Raw genomic sequence first — 22,569 nt, forward strand, 5'->3', positions numbered from 1 at the left:
AGTTCATTTTAAGTGGACTGTACATATTACAAACTTTATCTTCTTCATAAGTAAAAGTACCATACATCAGTTTTATATTAAATAAGTTATATATTAAGCTGTGTACAAACTCGTATGAAACCACATATTTAAATTTAACTACCTTGCACTCCTTCAAGGGGATGGATTTGGATTGGTTCCGGTTTGTATACGAATCGATGTGTGATTGAAACTTTCGAGACATAAGAGCACCATCCTCCCAGCTGCATTCAGAATATGAAAGGCCTTGCCATTTGCACAAGTAGTCTGGATGCCCCGATGCAGATTTCTGGTTGGAGTGTGCTGGAAACAATTAACAGTATTATTTAAACTAAGACTTGCCTGACAGAATGTCAAAAATATACACCACTCAAAAGATTCAGTCTTCCATACTGTTCTTTCAACATTGTTTCTTTCATTCATAATTCTCAGAGTCTCACCATTTTACAAGGTATTACATAGAGATTACAACAAACAGGCAGTTCGGCCCAAACAGTCTATGTTGGCATTTATCCTTCACACAAACAGTAGTCCTAATCCATGTGCCCACTCTGTTCCCATATCCCTTTCTGTCCCCTTTCCTACAACCACCTATCTAAACTATTATTAAATTTTGGCATAGTGTCTACTTCCATCACTAACTCCACAGCCTCACAACACTCTACTTAAAAAAAAAAGTTTCACCTGCTCTCCATTCTTATTATCTTACATTTAATCTTAAAACTATGCCCCCTCATTCTACCCCCCTCAATCACCAGAAACAGTCTGTTTTTATCCTCTCTGTCCTGTTCCTTCTTAATTTTAAATACCTCTATCAAATCACTCTGTAATCTCCTTTGTTCTAATGAAGGCACCAATTTTTCAAGTTTTTCTTTGTATTTGTATTTCTTCACACCAGGCAGCATTCAAGTGAATCTGTGCTGTACCCTCTCTAATGCCTCAACATTCTTCATATAGCGTGGAGCCCAAAACTGCACAGTACTCCAACTGTGGTCTTATGAAGATTTTATATAGATTCACCATCACAATTTTTATATTCTCTAACTCTTACCATAGAATCCAGTATTCCATTAGATTTTTTATGATCTTATTTACTCGAGGTGCTGCTTTTAAGGTCTTGTGAACATGTACCATCCTCTGCTCTTCTACATTACCTAACTTTCCCCTATTCATATTTAACCAAGATGTGGAGATGCCGGTGATGGACTGGGGTTGACAATTGTAAACAATTTTACAACACCAAGTTATAGTCCAGCAATTTTATTTTAAATTCACAAGCTTTCGGAGGCTTCCTCCTTCGTCAGGTGAACGATGTGAAAAATGTTTTTCACATCGTTCACCTGACGAAGGAGGAAGCCTCCGAAAGCTTGTGAATTTAAAATAAAATTGCTGGACTATAACTTGGTGTTGTAAAATTGTTTACAATATTTAACCAAAATATACCACCTCACATTTACTTACATTAATACCGTGCAGAAAGTTGAATTAACGTTCAATGCTGAACTTGCAAGACCCCAGGTTAACATACAATTTAGCTTGGACACCCTAGCAACTAAACCTAAAGATTTCAAACATAAAATTAGAATTTTTTTGAAAAGTGATTTTAAATTCACTTTTTTAAAACAAAATGATACTGTGGCAAATTTCTCTCTATGATACCTTGTTTTCTCATTGTCAATAACTGAATATATAATAGAAAACATAATAGAATCTGAAAATACCCTACCAGTTTTAAAAATCTCACTGTCTCTGCACTGGCAGACGCTGGACAAGTGATCACAAAAGCCATTCTGGATATGAAGCCAGAGAATGTGATGTATGTGCAATAGACACCATGCTTCCTCACTGCAGTGTCACCTGGACCACACAAAAGTTCTCTAGAATTGGTGGTTATGGCATTTCAAATATGAAAAAAAAATCACAAGTTGCAAAAAATTTAAAACAGGATTTTTTTCTTCACATTAGACTACATGGGGGGCTAATAATACAGTAGGATGCAGCTTAAGTTCTTTGGGTACCACTGCCCCTAGGATCTGGCTCTCAATGTACTTTGTACCCAGTGAACTGACCTCACACAATAATGCAGGGTCAATCCTTTACTTAATTGAGTGGCACTATTGGTATTTCGTACATGTGCTGGGAGGTTCACGGAGGTCAGGGACTGGAATGTCGAGCACAGCAGCCAGGGAAGGATTACCCCTAAAGCATCACCATTTTAAAATAATCCCTTGGGGCACAAACACCCCTTTTAAGAACTGGCTGCTAGAGGCCAAGCTAATGAAGGGGTATGAAACCTAAAATGCCCTATTAAAGGAGAGGGTCACCCAAAAGAAAACTTTTAATTTAAACTCAGGCCATTTTTAACAACTGAAGTGGTGATCAGGCTCTCAACTCACATTTTGGGGTTTCGGTCTCATTTGAAAGAAAGTTCTGGCTTTAATGAGCCCTGTCCTAGCATGTCAAGTGCTTCTTGGTCACTTCGTTATTCACTGGTTGCATTGGGCATGCAGTGGGTCTCAGATCTTAGACCTGACCATACAGGGCCCCGATGCCCAAAAAACTTCAGATGCTTCCTACTATATTATCAGCCCTGTGTACCCTTAATGTGAAGATAACGTCCTGTGCTAAATTTTCTGCTACTTGTGATTTGATTTCTATTTGAGCGTTTTTATGGTAGATACAAAAAAAAAATTAAATTATGTTTTACATATATTTTCCTTTGAAATGCATGAATTGTCCATTTAAAGTAGTTAGATGTTACTCAGTTGAGTATTATTAATAATTCTTTTCAACAGATTATCTCCATATGTGTTTTGTTTTAAAAGTCTCAGTTTAATAAATATTCCTATTTGAAGGGCTTGTCTATGCACCTACTATACTATAAGCCAAAGGAATTCCCCCTTGGACATCTGTACCATAACATGGTTGCCAGTGGGGCAAGACTGTATAAGTATTATTAAAAGGTAAATACTTACCTGTAGACTTTAATAAATATAAACATTTAATTTACTTCAGCCCTTCTTTTAACAAATACTTGGCAAAGACTTAAAATAAAATTCCAGCAATCTGCTTCTAAAAGAACAAAATCCAAGGATACCAATAAAAGCACTAAGAGATTTCCTTAGATGGCATCACCCTGAACATTCACTTCAACATAAGCTGAAAGAAATGGGCAGCTTACATGACTCTTCAAGGGAAACCAATAAATACATTGTAAAAAAGACTTCAAAACACATGGGGATGATTTGCTAAGCATATTCACAGGGAACGAGAGCACAAATACAATATTAACTGGGTGAGTTCAAAAATAAAGCTGAACCAGCTGGAATAAACAGAGAATCAATAAAAGGTCATGCTTGCTTAAATTACATTAAAACAGGCCTCTGTTCTGATCAAATTACTATGATTTGTTGCCAAGTACATGATCAGATGCTGTAAGCCTGTCCGGTTAGCACTAAATGAACATGAAATAATTTATTATCCCCAAACAGCACTCAGTTATCTGGAATCTATAGACAATCTCAACACGTACTGCTTGTAAATAATTTGCTGTTAAATTTCCTCTTACTTTTAACTGTGGTACTGAAGACCCGTGCATCAGAACTAGCCGCTCCCTTAGCCAAGCCATTCCACCACAACTACGATCCTGGCACCTACCTAACAATGTAGAAAATTGACTAGGTATGCCCTATCCACAAAAAGCAGAACAAATTTAACCCAGCCATATATATACCACTCCATCTACCTCCTCCCGGTCATCAGAAAAGTGATGGTATAAGTCAACAGGGCCAATCAACACCCACTCTCAAAATAAGCTGCTCATTGACTCAGTTCAAGTTCCACCAGAACTACACAGCTCCAGGCCTTATCACTGCCTTCACCCAGACACGGACATGATCTCAATAACAGAGAAAAGGTGAGAGTGCCCTTGGCATTAAGCCAGAACTTGAGTGAGTATGGTACCAAGTCGCCCTAGTAAAACTGAGGTTAATGGAGGTCAAGAGAAAAACCATTCAATTGGCTGGAATCATACCAGATGAAAAGGAAGATGATCATGGTAGTCGGCCAATCATCACAGCCCTATGACACTGCTGCAGGCATTTCTCAGGGAAGTGTCCTTGGCCCGTCCAGCTGCTTCATCAATAACCACCTCTCTGATGTAAGGTCAAGAGTGGGGGGTGTTTGCTTATGACCTTACAGCTCCATTCACGACTCCTTTGACAACGAAGCAGTCAAAATCAGCCTACAGCATGACTTGGACAACATCCAGGCTTGGGCTGATAAATTGCAGGGAACATTCATGCAGGTAATGATCATCTCTAACGGGAGAAAAGCCCAGCCATTTCCTCTTGACCTTCAATAGCACCATCGTTGCCGAGTTCTCCTCTATCAACATCTCGAGGGGTTTACCATTGACCAGAAGCTTAAGTGGTCCAGTCATATTAACATCATGGCTACAAGAGCAGGGCAGAGGCTCTGTGATGAGAGACTCAACTCTTGACCTCTCAAAGCTTCTCCACCACCTACAAGGCTCAAGTGTAACAATCTACAGAATGCCCTGCAGCAATTCACCAAGGTTACTCTGACAACACTTATCTCCCTCCCTTGCTATCTCTACCATCGAGAAGGACAAGAAAAGCAACGTTGTAAGAACATCACCACCTCCAAGTTTCCTTCCAAGTCACACACCATCATGATTTGGACCTACAGTGCCCTTCTTTCATCATTGCTGGTCAATATCCTGGAATTCCCTACCCAGCACCATCACCAAAAGGACTGCAGTGATTCAAGTAAAAGCCACACCACTGCCTTCTCAGGACAAGTAGAGATAGGCAATAAATGCTGCCTTGCTAGTGTTGCCACAGCTCGAGGAGAAATAAAAAAAACGTTCTTACCTTTTTTTTCGTCAAATGAAAACATTCTGACCTGTACCTAGCAAACTTAAGTGGGCAGAATGCAACCACAGAACTTAGTCAATACAGCTGTGTATCTCAATCTACAGCTATGCTCTGCAGAATATTTCAGCTTCAGTCATCAAAATCATATTTCAAAACTTAACTCTGCCAAAAGATATACATATTTGGAATAAAATATGTATATATCTGGTAGCGATACATAGTTAGAACCATAGCTGGTACCGATACACAGTTAGAACCATAGAAACTTACAGCACTGAAAGAGATAATTCAGCCCATTGTTTCTATGCCAGCTCTTTGCTAGAACAATCCAAAACTAAACCCACTGACCTGCTTTCTCCTCATAGCACTGCATCTTCCTCTGTTTCAAATGTTTATCTACTCTTCCCTTAACTCTTCAACTAGGCTTGGTGGCAAAGCATTCCACACTCTTAACAACTTTGCATAAAAATAATTATCCTACCCCCTCTCATCACTCCCTTGGATGACCATTTTAAATTGATGACCCCTCACATCAATGACTTGCCAAGCAGAGGAAATATTTTTTCCCTATTCACCCCATTAAAACCTGTCACAATTTTAAAAAGGTCTATTAAATCCCCTCTCATCCTTAGCATCATAGGATCTTACAGCACAGAAGGAGGCCATTCGACCCATCATGCCTTGCCAGCTCTTTAAAAGAGCAGTCTAATTTAGTCCCACACCCCAGCTTTTTCCCCATAACCCTGCAAATTAGTCCTTTTCAAGTACATGTCCAATTGTCTTTTGAAAGTTCCTATGGAATCTGCTTCTACCACCCTTTCAGGTAGTGCAATCCAGATATTAACACCTCTCTGAGAGAAAAAGTTTCTAATTTTCCCTCTAGTTCTTTTGCCAATTATTTTAAATCTATGACCTCTGGTTACCAACACATTTGCCAAAGGAAACAGTTTCCCCCTATTTGCTCTATCAAAACCCCTCATTATTTTGAATACCTCTACAAGATTTCCCCTTAACCTTCTCTGCTCTGAGAACAATCTCTCCATATAACTGAAGTCCCTCATCCCTTGTATCATCCTGGTAAACCTCCTCTGCACCCTCTCTATGGCCTTGACATCCTTCCTAAAGTGTGGTGCCCAGAACAATACTTCAGCTGAGGCCTAACCAGTGATTTGTAACAGTTCAGCATGATTTCCTTGTTTTTGTATTCAATGCCCCTATTTACAAAGCTGAGTATCCCTTATGCTTTCTGAACAGCCTTATCAACTTGCCCTGCCGCTTTCAAAGAATACGCATCTCTCTGTGCTCTTGTAACCCCCTCAAAATAGTACTATTTAGATTATACTGCCTCTCCACGTTGTTCCTCCCAAAGTGCATCACTTCACACTTATCCGCATTAAATTGCATCTGCCATGTGTCTGCCCATTTCACCAGTCTGTCTATGTCCTCCTGAAGTCTGCTACTATCCTCCTCACTATTTAGTACGTTGTCAAGTTTTGCATCATCTGCAAACTTAGAAATTGTACTCCCTTTACCCAAGTCTAGGTCATTTATATATAACAAGAAAAGCAATGATCCTAGTTCCAATTCCTAAGGGACTCCACTTCTTTCCAGTCAGAATAACATCCATTCACCACTACTCTCTGCCTCCTATCCCCTAGCCAATTACATACCCAAGTTATCCCTTTAATCCCATGTGTTTCTATTTTCCGAATCTGTCTGTTATGTGGCACTTTATCAAATGTCTTTTGAAAGTCTATATATGCAACATCTACTGCACTACCTTCATCAACCCTCTCTGATACTTCAAAGAACTCAATCAGGTTAGTCAGACACGATTTGCCTGTAACATATCTGTGCTGGCTGTCCCTTATTAACCCATGCTTCTCCAAGTGAGAATTAATTTTGTCCTTGACAATAGTCTCTAGTAGATTTCCCACCACTGACATTAGGCTGACTGGCCTGTAGTTACCAGGTTTATCCTTCTCCCCTTTTTTGAATAGGGGTGTAACATTTGCAATCCTCCAGTCCTCTGGCACCATGCCCATATCCAAGGAGGATTGAAAGATTGTGGACAGAGCTTCTGCTATCTCCACCCTTGCTTTCCTCAGCAACCTAGGATGCATCCCATCTGGACAGGGTGTCTTGTTAAATTTGAGTGATGCCAACCTATTTGGCACCCCTTTCTGTCTGTGTTTATCCTATCCAATATCTCTAACTCCCTTCTCCTCTACTGCAACATTAATTTCATCCTCTTGTTTTGTGAAGACAGATACAAAGTACTCATTCAATATCTCAGTCATACCCTCTGCCTCCACAAGATTTCCTTCATTGTCCCTAATCGGCCCCACCATTACTTTAACTATCCTTTTATAGGTTTATAAAAGATTTTTGGGTTCCCTTTTATGTTACCCGCTAATCTTTTCTCATTATTCTTTCTTTGCTTGTCTTATATCCTTGTTCAATTTCTCCCCGCACTCTCTGTATTCTTACTGGTTTTCTACAGTATTCTGTACGTGACATTTGTCTTAAACCTCCTTTTCCTGTTTTATTTTAACGTCTATTTCCTTTGTCATCCAGGGAGCTCTAGCTTTGAATGCCCTATCTTTCCTCCTTATGGGAATATGCTTGGTTTGTACCTAAACTATCTCCACCTTGAAGACCTGGCATTGTTCATTTACTGTTTTCTTGGTAAATCTTTTGTTTCCCATCCACCTGTGCTAGTGGAAATAGTCCCTGTATCTCAAGACTGCCCTCTTAACTATAGTTTCTCATCTCTGATATCATCCTGATGAATCAATACCATTTGCTCTCTGTTGTTCTAATATCCTTTCTATAATGGGGTGCCCAAAATGGTACACAATAACTATAGCCTAACAAATGTTTTCTATAAATTTATCATTACATCTTTGTTCTTGTATTCTATTTACCTGTTTGTAAAACCCAAAATGTTATTGGTCTTTTTCATTGCTTTATCCACCTGCACTTGTACTGTCAAGAAATTTTAGTCTCGATTTTAATTGGGCCAAGAGGCTAGCGTGAGACTGGAGGGACAAGTAGCAGGCTCGCCACGGGTCACTGGCGTAAGGCCTGGGCCATTTTAATTCCCGGGCTTCATTAACTTAGGGCAAGCCCAATTCTTGCCCAAACCCAATGAAAATGACGAGGAGCCGGTGGTCGGGCGTAGGAGGCCACCACTGGTGATGGCTGTGGAAGGAATGTTGGTCAGGACAGCAAATTAACTCCCTCTCCTCTTCAAACATTGCCACACGATCTTTCACATCTACCTGAACCACCAGGCAGATTCTCAGTTCAACGTCTAATTGAAGGACACCCCCTCCAACAATGCAGCACTCCTGCAGTACTGCAGTGAAGTGTCAGACTAGGTTTACGTGCTGACGTCTGGACTGTGGCTTGAATCCATAACCTTCTGGCTCAGAGGTGAATGATACTACTGGAGCAAGCTAATACTATACAAGCTGATCATAGCATAAGTTGAAACAATATAGTCCTACTCACATTCCATTTAGGGGCATCAATTAAGTACCCATTTATAAACTCTTACCAATTATTCGTTCCACAAATTGATATTGCCTGTGCAAGTCATCTACCAACTCCTGTTGACAGTTCAAGTATTCTATATCTTCAGGAGATGCCATTTTCAACCTATAAAGTTAATTTTTAAAAGTTTTCAAAGAAAATACATTCTGTTTAAAAGGAAACAAGGTATTTATAACAAATGACTTGGAGACTAATTAACTAAACTTTTGGTTGAAAAGAATTTCTCTCCCTTATTACTTTAATATTTACTCCTTCCCAAAATATTTCCCTGAAGTTACACTATATTTCTGTGGATGCCATCAATACTGCTTTTTGGGTCAACCTGCCGGGAGATGTGCTCAAGCAGTAAGTTAAATAGTCCCTCCCCAGGCAGATGCAGTCATTAGAAGCCAGAATATATCCTGACGGTTCTTCCTGCACTCAAATGACTGATCAATTGGCTGTGTGTGTAACAATATCATGTTTGAATTACATACCCCAACTTAAAAGCTATCAAAATCTTCCAAAAATAACTGTTAAGTTGTCCTGTTGCTTAACATGGAGTGATTTGCTAAGTGCTGAAATTGCCAGCCACAATACCTCAAAAACACAGGTATCCTCCCAATTCAGCTCATAAAACAAACTTCAGGCAGCCTAAGGAAAACTACTGCAATTCTTCCAAAAGATAGTTCTTTAGCATTAGACTACAGGCAAAGAAGTTAACTGACCCCAGGTAGTAAATCCCTCCTTTTTACACCAGCACTTAAAAAAAAATTTGGGGGCTGAAACAATGAATTCCAACAGATGAATAGCATACAGTTGCAACAGAACAAAATCTAACAACAATACAAAAATATGCATGGTTTCAGCAAGTCTGTCAGATTTTGTTAGAAAGACAGATTCTCATCTGTATTACATACCAGCGTTTGCTTTCCTCTTCCTTTTTCTTGTAGTTCTCTAATTTTTTCATTCCTTTTGTATTCTGTTGTAAAAGTGTTTCTTCACTCTCCCAGGTGTTGTGGAGGTGGGACCATCCCTTCCATTTAATCAGATACTGCCGTTCTCCAACCTCCCTCAAGGGGTCAAACCCAGTATTGGGATTACCCTCAGTCTCTACAGCATAGGTAGTGGTGGAAGCACCAGTCGCTAAAGAAGAAGAAATATTTTAAATTAAAGAAATTTAAAAGAAAAAACTTACTGTATACAATTTAAACTTTTCATCCGGTTTACCTGCCAAATTAAAATGCAAATTTTAATTTTTAAAAAATCAAGTATACATTAACCTTTCACAAGAGTCTTTATCAACTCTACACAAAATTATCTTTTTAAATACTTTACTTTGCAAAGTAAAAGTAGTCAAGGGCTGAAGTTCTCTAAAATTCAGTCACATGCTACATCAATCATGGAGAACAAAATCGTATCTTCCTATGTCCGAACACAGGAACAGGAGTAGGCCATTTAGCCCATCGAGCCTGTTCCAACATTCAATGAGATCATGGCTGATCTGTGACCTAACTCCATATATCCGGCTTAGCCCCATATCCCTTAATACCTTTGGTTATCAAAAATCTATCAATCTCAGATTTAAAATTAACAATTGTGCTAGCATCAACTGCCTTTTGTGGAAGAGAGTTCCAAACTTCTACCACCCTTTGCATGTAGAAGTGTTTCCTAACTTCACTCCTGAAAATCCTGGCTCTAATTTTTAGGCTTCCCCCCCCCCCCCCCCCCCCCCAAGTCCTAGACTCCCCAAACAGCAGAAATAGTTTCTATCTACCCTATCAGTTCCCCTTAATATCTTGAAAACTTCGATCAAATCACCCCTTAATCTTCTAAATTCCAAGGAATTCAACCCTAGTTTGTGTAATCTCTCCTCGTAATTTAACCCTTGGAGTCCAGGTATCATTCTAGTAAATCTACGCTGCACTCCCTCCAAGGCCAATATGTCCTTCCTAAGGTGTGGTGCCCAGAACTGAACACAGTACTCCAGGTGTGGTCCCAACCAGTGCTTTGTATAGATGTAGCATAACTTCTACTCCCTTGTATTCTAGTCCTCTAGATATAAAGGCCAGCATTCCATTAGCCTCTTTGATTATTTTCTGTACCTGTCCATGACATTTTAACATAGTTCTTTAATTTTTTTCAACAACCTCTGCTGGAAGTTGCCTGTGTGTGGACAGGATCAGGCTTGGCTGTAACACTCCTACTACACCCACCTCCTGCTAGGGACGCAAATGGCCACCTACACTCACTGACAAGTCTCATGCACACTGGCCACTTGGGTCAAGGTACTGGAGACGCCCAAACCCAGTAACAAGTCAATACCCTTCAGGAGAGGAGAGAAAATGGTATGGAGAATCAATTTTTGTTTTAGAATTTTAGGCTATTCATCTAACATCTGAAGGGTCTCATCACTGAGAAGGTGGATAAAAATCAGATAGCACTGACACCCTTCTTGCTCCTGCTTCACAATTCCATTGCCTTCCAATGACTTACTGAAATAAGAACACTGAAGTTTTCAATACATTTTTTGTTGTAATAGGGTATTAAAAAATCTGTTCTGTCATGGGTGGGAACCTAACCCAAAAGTCACGAAGGAAGATAAGTACATGGATTGTGCAGGTCGTACTCATCAGGCGATGCACAAAATGGCCATATCATGTTTATATAAGCAAAACTATTTTACCAGCTTGCCAGCCAATAGGTGCCATTTATAGAATCATAGAAAATTTACGGCATAGAAGGAGGCCATTCGGCCCATGCCATACCATCCGTTCATTATTTATGTGGTATTTTAATTCTCCTTTGAAGATTTATAACATACCTCCTTTCTGTCCTACTCGTGATTCCATTACTCTCTCTAATGTTTCAAATTCTTCTTCTTCCTCTGGGGGAGGAGGGAGATCCTCCCCACAGACTTCAAGCAAATCATCAGAATCTGTTTTAGCATCCTCATCTTCCTTGTAGCTGACATTAACTGTTGCCTGGCGACGAGAACCCCGCTTATCGTGTTCTTCATCATCTGATGATGATGATGATGATTCAGCTGGTCTCTTCAGTCCCTTTCCTTTCTTCACTTTTTTTGTTTTGACCCTTTAATTATAAAGTGCACAATTATAACAAGTTTCCAGCTGTATATTTTCCTGACATCTCACAAAGACTGAAATAGGCTCTTAAGCAATAATGGTTCTAAAAGGCGTAGTACATTGGGGGAGGGTAGGCCATTTCAACTTTGCATATTTTCCATTCTTCTCAAAAAAAAACTAGATAAGCATCTGGTGAAGAGTAGGATTGACAGTTCTCAGTTCATAGGTGATTAAATTATGTGTGGAACTTGATAGTAAGGAAAGAACAAAGACCACTGTCTACTATCAGCAACTTGAGATACAAGAAAATTAGTAGGAAAACAGATTTAAACTTTCTTTGAGCTTCCCCACCAAAGGCTCCTCCGTATGCACTTACATGGCCCACAAAGACAAACACTTGGGCACCCCAGGTTTAAGAGACCTGGAAAGTTTTTTTTTAAAAGTAAGTTGAAGTACAGTTTGATCAGTATCCTTGAGCTTTGATCCATTACATGTAATGCTGAGGAGAAACTTCTTTTTGGGTGGTGGTGGGGGAGGGGGGGGGGGGGTGATATCTGTGGGTGGCTGCCCTCCTCAGAAAAATGAGGGGGTTGGGTAGAGCATATTAAATGTGGTCTGCGGAAGAATGGGCTTGATGGAACTTTTCTTGTTCCATATTCGCAATTGTTTTGAAATGTGCCTCAAATGGGCGAAGATTTCTTTTAAAACCTTCATAAATAACTTTCTCTAAGCAAAAGGGTTCATTTCAACTCTTCTGAATGAAGATCTTCATTCCTTCAGTAAAGAACAGATGAAGTCAGTCAGATATGCAGATAAAGGGACGCCTGCTTCTTGGGAAACTTTTCACGCAGAACTCACTGCCTTTATGAGACTGCAGTCCCCATGACACATCAGTTTAATTTCTTTCAAACAAAAGGAGGCATCTTAGCATAAAGTTCAGGGATGGACCGTCAAAATTCATTCCCCTATGACCTACATTTTGATCACAAATAATGAACTTGGAAAGAAATAAAACAGCTATTCTGAACAACATTTGCTCATTATAAGGAAACAGCACTAACAAGTCAAAAACCCTTGAAATTATGGAATGTAAAACTTAGTATAAAACAAAAGGTAAACTATGGATGCAGATCAGTTCTGCAAAGATGAGCTTTTAAAAAAAAATAAAACTGAGGATACTTAGAAATACCCAGGAAAAACTAGTTCTTGAATCAAGAATTATAGTTGGTACATAACCTTCATTTGAAAATGAAGATTACCCTTGTCCAAAAGGCAATTGTCTTTTCCCTCCATATCCATTCTAACTCTTCCTAAGTAGTATGCTGCAAGGGTGGCTTGAGACCTGGAATCAAGGATAAAGTTGACCACAGCTTTGCCATAATGCATGATAACCCTTTTTCCTTAAGTTAAAAGAATACTCCCAGATAAGGCAATGTAATATCCTTCCCTCCTCCCAGAAGGGTAATGGGATTTGCCAAGCTGGGATTGGGGAGGAAATCAGGTTTCTGCTCCTGATAGCTATCGTGTGTGTGTGTGTGTGTGTGTGTGTGTGTGTGTGTGTGTTGGATGGTGGAATGTTTGGGCCCAGTGCTCAAATTGCATGGCCACACCTCTGCATAGGATCACATATGAGGAATGGCCACTTGGACAAGATACCAGGAGGATTCCAGCTCACTTCACTGCCTACAGAAGAGAAAGGGAGAATTTTTAAAAACGCATTCCATAATGGATATTTCCTGATCATCGTGTCATCTTCACAGTGCTCCGGAGCTTAAATATAAAAACTTTTTGCTGTTCAGACTTAGTTCCCTGTTGCTCAAAATTATTTTGTCAGCCTACTTCTTGGTCTTGTTCAGGGTAAAAGAGTTGGAATTGCCTTATCTGAAGTTCTGAGCAGCTCCTGGTAGCATGGTTCAGATTAATTAACTGAATATAAACAGATGTTTCTGGTTTGCACGATTCAGCACCACTTTAAGCAGTAGGTTTACTCACTAAGCCATCCATCTTAAAACATCAGACATATTTAACACTTGGAATGACTAATAATAAATTTGTAAAACCATTAACAAATTAATTTCTAACCTTTAAATTAGATCAGCTAGTTGGCACAGTGAGGCAGTAAAGCTCTAAATTCAAAGCTCCAAACAGACACAAATTATACACCTATAGGACAAGCTAGATTTTCCAGGAATAAAACCCAGATTTGTCACCTGCAAACTTAAAAAAAATAACTGACATTATTGCCTAAAGACCCATGTTATTCTTTGCCTTTTCTGCAACAGGTCTCCTCATAGTATAAATAACTAGAACTTCATTGTTATATTGCATCAGCATTATGCATTTAGGCATCATCGCTTAGATATTTTTCACTAAGGTTTTGCCCTCCGGTGGCTATGTAAAAAGAATGCCATCAAAGAAACATAGAAGTTTACACTACTTGAGGAGGCCTTACGGCCCATTATATCTGTGCTGGCTCTTTACTAGAGCAATCCAAAATATCCCACTTCCCTCCTCCCTTATAATCACATATCTTCCTCTACTTCAAATATGTATACATTGAATCAAATAACTATACATTACCAGATCTAGAGTCTGGCAAAGTAGAAAGAGCTCACATGGTTTTCACATTTTGAAGAGATGTTTTAATCACTTTAACTGGCACTTCATTTGACAACGTAATCATGGTTCTATTTTTTCCAAGCATGCAACTCTAAGAATAGCCTCTTTCTGGAGATTTATTCCTGCAATCCAGACAAGGTGTGACTAGTGGTGAGCCCCCAAAGAGCTGCACTGGCGCCTCAACATTTTACTATATTTATCAATGACTTAGATGAAGGAATAGAAAGCTGAATATCCAAGTTTGCTGATGACACCAAGTTAGGTGACACAGTAAGTAGTGTAGATAGGAGCAGGAAGTTGCAAAGGGACATTGATGGATTAAGTGAGTGGGCAAAACTGTGGCAGATGGAGTTCAATGTAGGGAAGTGCGAGGTGATTCACTTCGGACTCAAGAAAGATAGGTCAGAGTATTTTGTAAATGGTGAGAAGCTAGGAACTATGGAGGAGCAGAGAGATATAGGGGTCCATGTACAAAAATCACTAAAAACTAGAGGACAGTTACAAAAAATTAAAAAGGCTAATGGAATGTTGACCATCTTAAGGGGACTGGAACACAAAGGGGTGGAAGTTTTGCTACAGTTAAACAGAGCTCTGGTTAGACCATATCTGGAGTACTGCATTCAGTTCTGGGCACCTCAATCAGGAAGGATATATGGCCTTGGAGGGGGTGCAGCGCAGATTGACCAGAATGATACCGGGGCTTAGAGGATTAAATTACTAGGACAGGTTGCATAGACTAGACTTGTATTCCCTCGAGAACAGAAGATTAAGGGGTGATCTAATTGGGGTGTTTAAGATGATGAAAGGATATGTTAGGATAGATAGAGAGAAACTATTTCCTCTGGTGGGGGAATCCAGAATAAGGGGGCATAACCTTAAAATTAGAGCTAGACTGTTCAGGGGTGATATCAGGAAACACTTCTGCATGCAAAGAGTAGTGGAAATCTGGAACTCTCCCCCCAAAAAGCTGCTGAGGCTAGGTCAATTGAAAATTTTAAAACTGAGATTGATAAATTTTTGTTGGGTAAAGGTATTAAGGGATATGAAACCAAGATGGTTAGATGGAGTTAAGATACGATCAGCCATGATTTAATTGAATGGCAGAGCAGACTCGAGGAGCTAAATGGCTTATGCCTGTTCCTATGGTTTCTCCTTTTCCTACCTACCACAGAAGAAAAGGCCAACAGGTGTCTTGACAGAACTTTTCTCAGGATGCTTCCACTGGTCAAAATAAAGTTGTTTAAAAAGAACACTAGCAAATCAAAGACTAAGTGCAATCAAACGATCACACAGTTATGGCCAAAATCTTTGAAAGCAACCTATTCTCCTTTTTTTTCCATTTGCATGGAATAAAACTTTATGCCTGTTCGCTTCCCGTTTTTTCACTTTTCCAAAGCCATAATTCTCTTCAAGGAGTACACTTTTTGATCATTCCTGCCGAATGTCATTACACAGGGTTTGAAGTTCAGCTTGGGCTCAAACAGGCAAAGGATGCAACTGATGAATGAAGGATGTCTTTGATGACATTGACTAGATCAGACTTAATGTTGTGGATGGGTCAAAAATAATTCTTTTCACTTTGATCCAGAGTGTAGAACAGGGAACCATTATAGTGGCCCTTGAGAACTGCAGTCTTTTACATGCCTATTCTGTTTCTTTGCATCAAGCCTTTGAATGTGCAAATAAGGTGACACCTTACTTCAGAGTGTATATATATTTATTGATATATATATTTTCCCATTTAAACTATAAAAAAAATAAAATTATACACTATAATTCTATAAAATGCTCTATATATAAATACATATTGACATACAATTTAATCTACTTTGTATGAATTAATTTATTTTAGATTAGCATTCCCTTTAACCCTAAATCTCAAATTATATAAAAATATTTATAACAATCTAATTTTTCCAATTACATTTAACTTCACTATCTAATGTAATCTCTTTACATTAATTTATTTTTAATCACTAACCACTACAGCTCTACGTATCCAATAATATCAAAATCATATTCTTCTTATCCTCCTACTCACTGAACACTACAGAAGATCCAGTATAATAAAATTATAGATTATATATTCACATACAGAAGACTAACACACCCATGGGCTCATTCCTTGGTAACATATCTTGGAGTTGAGGTAACTTTGATAACTGCTTGAATGACCTCACTGATTATAACATCTGAATTTCTCAATATGTTGCTAATTTTGAATATGCTATAGGCTCAGAATTATCATCTTCTGCCTATCAGATTTTCCCCACTAGAAATTCCAGAAAGCATTTTGTTGCTATCAGTAGTACAATATATATATATATATATATATATACACACACACAAATCCATCAGGTTTGGAAATCACCAGTTAAACATATGATAACATATTGAACTCACTATCCAACTATTATTTTTCTATTCATAATTTCTTCCCACCATCTTCTAGAGGCATCAAGTCCCTATTCGGTGTAGTCCCAAAGCCGGCCTATCTGCACCGTTTCCAAGCATTAGTCTTGAGAGGGCGTAACATCCAAGCCTGATCCCATCCTCACCTGACATCCACACATGCTCACTCACCAGGAGAAACTGTTTCCAGTGGCAGAAGGGTCGGTAACCAGAGGACACAGATTTAAGGTGTTTGGCAACAGGGCCAGAGGCGCCATGAGAAACTTATTTTTTTTAAAAACAGAGTTACGATGATCTGGATTGCGCTGCCTGAAAGGGTAGTCGAAGCGGTATCAATAATAACTTTCAAAAGGGAATTAGATAAATAAATGAAAGGAAAAAATTTACAGGGCTATGGGGAAAGAGCAGGGGAATGGGACTAATTGGATAGCTCTTTCAAAGAGCCGGCACAGGCACGATGGGCCGAATGGCCTCCTCCTGTGCTGTAACACACCATGATAACAAAGGGTACAGAATAGTGCCCTCGAATGAGAAACCTGTCCAATTTCTTCCACCCTAACCAGGGTCCCTTAATATTGTCCCAGTGAAGATCAATAACACAGACCAGTGATTGAACTGAGGCCTATCTGCTCTGTATGACTCTGCTACTTCGAGCCTTTGGAGGGGCTGACTACCAGTCGGGGAGCTAACTCTTAACTAGAGTTCCCTCAAACTTTTACCTGTTCTGAGGTTTCCTGCTTTTTACTTTGTTGTTGGGCTGGTAGTCAGATTCGCTGTCTCCTGAGGTACTCTTCTCGCGATCATCTTCCTCCTCCTCAGAACCAGAACCAGACATCTGCCAGTCTTCACTAGAGAGATGAAACAGCATTACAAAAGGGAATTCTCATGGTATATTTATGTGAACTGCTTAAGCAGGAGTACCTACCCTGATCACTTTCTGAACACATATATTACCATTCCTTCATCATTGCTGGGTCAATATCCGGAATAGCCTACCTACCATTGTGGCAGCCCACCACCACCTTCCCAACTAGGAAAGGGCAATAAATGCGGCCTTACCAGCATCGCCCACATCCCGAGAACAAAAGAAAAAAAACTCAATTTACACAAACTAAGATCCGAAATCTATTTAGTTCACATGTAAAGAGTGCACTACTCATATTTCTTCATGCAAAAACTAGTTTTTAAAAGATTAAATGTATACCATTAACCTTTTTCCCACTCCAAAGTATTCTCATCGACTGTGATGGATGATCTCTAATGCACATGCACTTTCCAAGGTCCAAACAAGTCTACAACAGTTATAGGGAGTCATCTTTTTAGCTTCCAGGCAAGGTACAGATCAGAAACTGAATTTTGACAGAAATCCGTATCACTTCTGCACTAGTTCATTTCAGATATTCATTCACCCAACTCTATTAATGAAATCGCAAAGGTTTTAAGACATCCTCTTTGATTGCCAGTCTGAGATCTTAATTTGTTCTGAATCATAGAATGATACACCACAGAAGCAGGCCATTCGGCCCATCGTGTCTGTGCCAGCTCTGTGAAAGAACCATCCAATTAGTCCCACCCCCTGCTCTTTCCCCATAGCCCTACACAACATAGAAACATAGAAAATAGGACCAGGAGTAGGCCATTCGGCCCTTCGAGCCTGCTCCGCCATTCAATATGATCATGGATGATCCTCTATCTCAATATCATATTCCCGCTTTCTCCCCATACCCATTAATACTTTTTGTGTCTAGAAATCTATCTAGCTCCTTCTTAAATATATTCAGTGACTTGGCCTCCACAGCCTTCTCTGGTAGAAAATTCCACAGGTTCGCCACCCTCTGAGTGAAGAAATTTCTCCTCATTTCAGTCCTAAACATCCTACCCTGTATCCTGAGACTGTGACCCCTCGTTCTGGACCCCCCCAGCCAGGGGAAACATCCTCCCTGCATCCAGTCTGTCTAACCCTGTCAGAATTTTATATGTTTCAAAGAGATCCCCTCTCATTCTTCTAAACTCAAGTGAATACAGGCCAAGTCGACCCAATCTCTCCTCATAGGACAGTCCTGCCATCCCAGGGATCAGTCTGGTGAACCTTCGCTGCACTCCCTCCAAGGCAAATATATTCCTTCTTAGGTAAGGAGACCAAAACTGCACACAATACTCAGGTGTGGTCTCACCGAGGCCCTGTATAACTGCAGTATAACTACAAATTTTTCAGCTTCAAGTATCTGTCCAATTCCCTTTTGAAAGTTATTATTGAATCTGCTTCCACCACTCTTTCAGGCAGTGCATTCCGGGTCAAAAGAACTCGCGGCGTAAAAGAAATTCTCCACGTCACTTCTGGCTCTTTTGTCAATTACCTTAAATTCTGGTTACTGACCCTTCATCCACTGGAAACAATCTTTCCTTATTTACTCCATCAAAACCGTTCATGATTTTGAATACCTCTATTAAATCTCCCTTTAACCTTCTCTGCTCTAAGGAGAACAACCCCAGTTTCTCTAGTCTCTCCACGTAATTGAAGTTCCTCATCCCTGGTATCACGCTAGTAAATCTCCTCTGCACCCTCCCTCAGGCCTCGACATCCTTCCTGAAGTGTGGTGCCCAGAAATAGCCTAACATTATAAAGGTTTAGCATAACTTCCTTCCTTTTGTACTCTATGCCTCTATTTATAAAGCCAAGAGTCCCGTATGCCTTTTTAACAGACTTCTCAACTTGTCCTGCCACCTTCAAAGTATGTACACCCCAGGTCTCTCTGTTCCTGCACCCCCTTTATTTTTGTACCATTTGGTTTGGATTGCCTCTCCTCATTCTTCCGGCCACAATGAATCACTTCACACTTCTCTGCATTACATTTCATCTGCCATGTGTCTGCCCATTTCACCAGTCTGTCTATGTCCTCTTGAGGTCTGTTATTATTGCCATCACTGATTACTATATTTTCAAGTTTCGTGTCACCTCCAAGTAAAGGTCATTAATATAGATCAAAAAGAACAGTGGTCCCAACACCGACCTCTGGGGCACAACCGTTCGCCACTACTCTGCTTTCTGTCCCTTAGCCATTTTCATATCCATGCAGCCACTGCCTCTGTATCCCATGGGCTTCAATTTTGCTAACCAAGTGGCACTTTATTAAACGCTTTTTGAAAGTCCATATACACATCAACCCTCTCCGTTACTTCGTCAAAGAACTCGATCAAGTTAGTCAAATACGATTTGCCTTTAACAAATACATGCTGGCTTTCATTTATTAATCCATATTTTTCTAAGTGCCAATTAATTTTGTCCTGGATTATTCTCTCTCAAAGTTTCCCCACCACTGACGTTAGGCTGACTAACCTTAGTTGTCGGGTTTATCTCTCTTCCCTTTTTTGAATACGGGCGTAACATTTGCAATTCTCCAGTCGTCTGGCACCACGAACACATCTAAGGAGGATTGGAAGATTGTGGCCAGAGCCTCCGTAATTTCCACCCTTACTTCCCTCAGCAACCTAGGATGCATCCCTTCCAGACCGGGTGACTTTGCTACTTTGAGCGCTGCCAACCTTTTAAATGCCTCCTCTCAGATTTGTTGACCAATATGATAGTGAGCCTACTGTACTTAACCATGACATATGAACTATTCCATCTACAATTATTCCATAATTTTTATCTTTTCTATGTCTAACTCCGTCTCTAACTAATATTATTGCTTTTTTTTATTATTGTGCTAAACAACGTTTGCTATATCTCTCTGGTGCCTCTTTTACATCCCAGTACATTTTTAATATTTCCATCAAAATTATTCCTCCTTTTCCCTGCATGCTTTATATTTTATGGTTTTCTTCCTTATGTCTATTTTAATTTCTCTGTTAAGCCTCGCTGGGAGCCCTCTCCAGTAGGGTCCATTGCCATATTGTGTCAAAAAGCAGTCTTGTGCCTCTCTTACCAGCTTAGATTCAATCACTATACTTCCTATTGGACATTTCCAGTTAATACTTGATTGGTTGAAGTCACCATTATTATATAATTCTTAACAATACACCCTTCTAAACTCAACATACAAGATGTTATTGTCTTCCTTTACTTAGCCTAGAAGATTAGTAGTGGTCCCCAATTGTCTATCCATTCCTTTGCCTTTTTTAAAATTCCAACTATATTGTTTAATTTTTTCTCTTCCGAAGATGTTGTTTCACATCCAGATTGTCCTGTATATCCAACCTATCATTTCATCTTTGTTTAGCAATCTATAATCGCTTTATATCAGGTTCACTTCCATGTTCTTAAATGAACCGTTTCTACAATCCCTATGACATCATATTTCCCTTTTAATTCCAGTATGTTACTCCTAATGCTTCTGATATTCAGGTAAAGGCACTTAATTGTGTTTGTGACTTTTATCCTAAATTTTTAACCTCAAGATTAATTATCACGCCTAAAGCGATTAAGGGGAGATTTGATAGAGGTGTTCAAGATCTTTGATGGAATAAATAAGGAGAAACTGTTTCCAGTGGCAAAAGGGTCGGTAACCAGAGGACACAGATTTAAGGTGATCGGCAAAAGAGCCAGAGGTGACGTGAGGAAACATTTTTTTTAATGCAGCGAGTTGTAATGGTCTGGAATGTACTGCCTGAAAGGGTGGTGGAAGCAGGATTCAATAGTAACTTTCAAAAGGGAATGAGATAAATACTTGAAGGGAAAATTTTTTCAGGGTTATGGGGAAAGAGCAGGGGAATGAGACTAATTAGATAGCTCTATCAAAGAGCCGGCACAGGCACGTGAGCCTAATAGCCTCCTCCTGTGCTGTACCTACTATGAAACTAAATTAATTTCTTGCTTTATCTTGCCCACCTCCATGACAACTCTTCAAGTTCAACTCAATCTATTTGTTTTTATCCAAAATTTTATTAAAAGCAGAGACCAGAGTGTTAAGAGCACCAATACTAAGTGTTGTGAAGTGGTGGCAGATGGGGGTTTGAGGCTATCTCTCAAGTCCCAATCTAAGCTGCTCTGGCCATTGAGATGCCAAGCAGAGGCTGCTGCGTCTTACTGCTAGGAGCAGGAGAAACATCTTACTGCAGGGAGAAGTAAAAACAAGGAGGAGAGTATCACACCTGAGACACCCCTAACATGCTTGAACTGTCAAGGTCAGGGGCATTAACAGTGGTCTGTGACCAGGCCAAACAGTCACCCTCGCAAGTGCAGAACTATCTGGTATAAGCAAATGAAAGTGATGGTTTCCTGAATGGGAAATTAACAAAAAAACAGTTGAAGGGTAGGAGGAAAGGAACCAGCAAGAAACGCTCTCACATAGATGTTAAACTTGTTTCTGGGTATAATGGCCGACGCTACTGACCATCAAAATCTTGGTATCTGTAACCACATTATCAAGATTCTCCTAGGATAGCAATGGTGCCTTTCACCCTCAGTGAGGTATGTAGATAAAGTCAATGTTAGCAACAGAGGTAGTATCAGAGTGTTTCAATTTATTTCAAATGCATATGGACTCTCATTTAAAGTTGTATTTGAATAGGGACAACATTAAAATAGGTATTTCAAAAAGGCTACCAGAAAGAGATAATCTGGCTATCACTTGTATATACTGAAGTTATTTCCGCAGGTTGGGGAATCTAGGACTAGGGGACATAGCCTAAAAATTAGAGTCAGTACTTTCAGGAGTGAAGTTAGGAAACGCTTCTATACACAAAGGGGTGGTAGATGTTTGGAACTCTCTTCCGCAAATGGCAGCTGATGCTAGCTCAATTATTAATTTTAAATCTGAGATTGATAGATTTTTGTTAACCAAAGATATTAAGGGATATGGGGATAAGGTGGGTATAAGGAGTTAGGTCACAAATCAACCATGATCTCATTGAATGGTGGAACATGCTCGAGGGGTTAAATGGCCTACTCCTGTTCCTATGTTCCCTGGCATCTTCACTGTAGTATCACACTTGCAAGGGCACCCCATCCTTTCTTCACGATTAACATATGGTAATAATTAATACAAATATTTTTAAGA

At 39.7% G+C, this 22,569-nt stretch overlaps 1 protein-coding gene across 1 annotated transcript in view; it reads right to left on the minus strand.

Moving 5' to 3' along the window:
• The window catches only part of chd1 (chromodomain helicase DNA binding protein 1), a 210,526-nt gene that overhangs the window by 94,842 nt on the left and 93,115 nt on the right, over positions 1–22,569 (minus strand). The window contains exons 6-10 of the mRNA XM_067982900.1: positions 17,290–17,418; positions 11,278–11,546; positions 9,374–9,599; positions 8,479–8,579; positions 143–321 (exon numbers count right to left, since the gene is read on the minus strand). Of these exons, the coding sequence (XP_067839001.1) occupies positions 143–321; positions 8,479–8,579; positions 9,374–9,599; positions 11,278–11,546; positions 17,290–17,418 (904 nt within the window). The remainder of the gene's footprint in view (positions 1–142; positions 322–8,478; positions 8,580–9,373; positions 9,600–11,277; positions 11,547–17,289; positions 17,419–22,569) is intronic.

This window comes from Heptranchias perlo, chromosome 4 (assembly GCF_035084215.1).
Source record: "Heptranchias perlo isolate sHepPer1 chromosome 4, sHepPer1.hap1, whole genome shotgun sequence".
In the NCBI taxonomy this organism is placed as follows: domain Eukaryota; kingdom Metazoa; phylum Chordata; class Chondrichthyes; order Hexanchiformes; family Hexanchidae; genus Heptranchias; species Heptranchias perlo.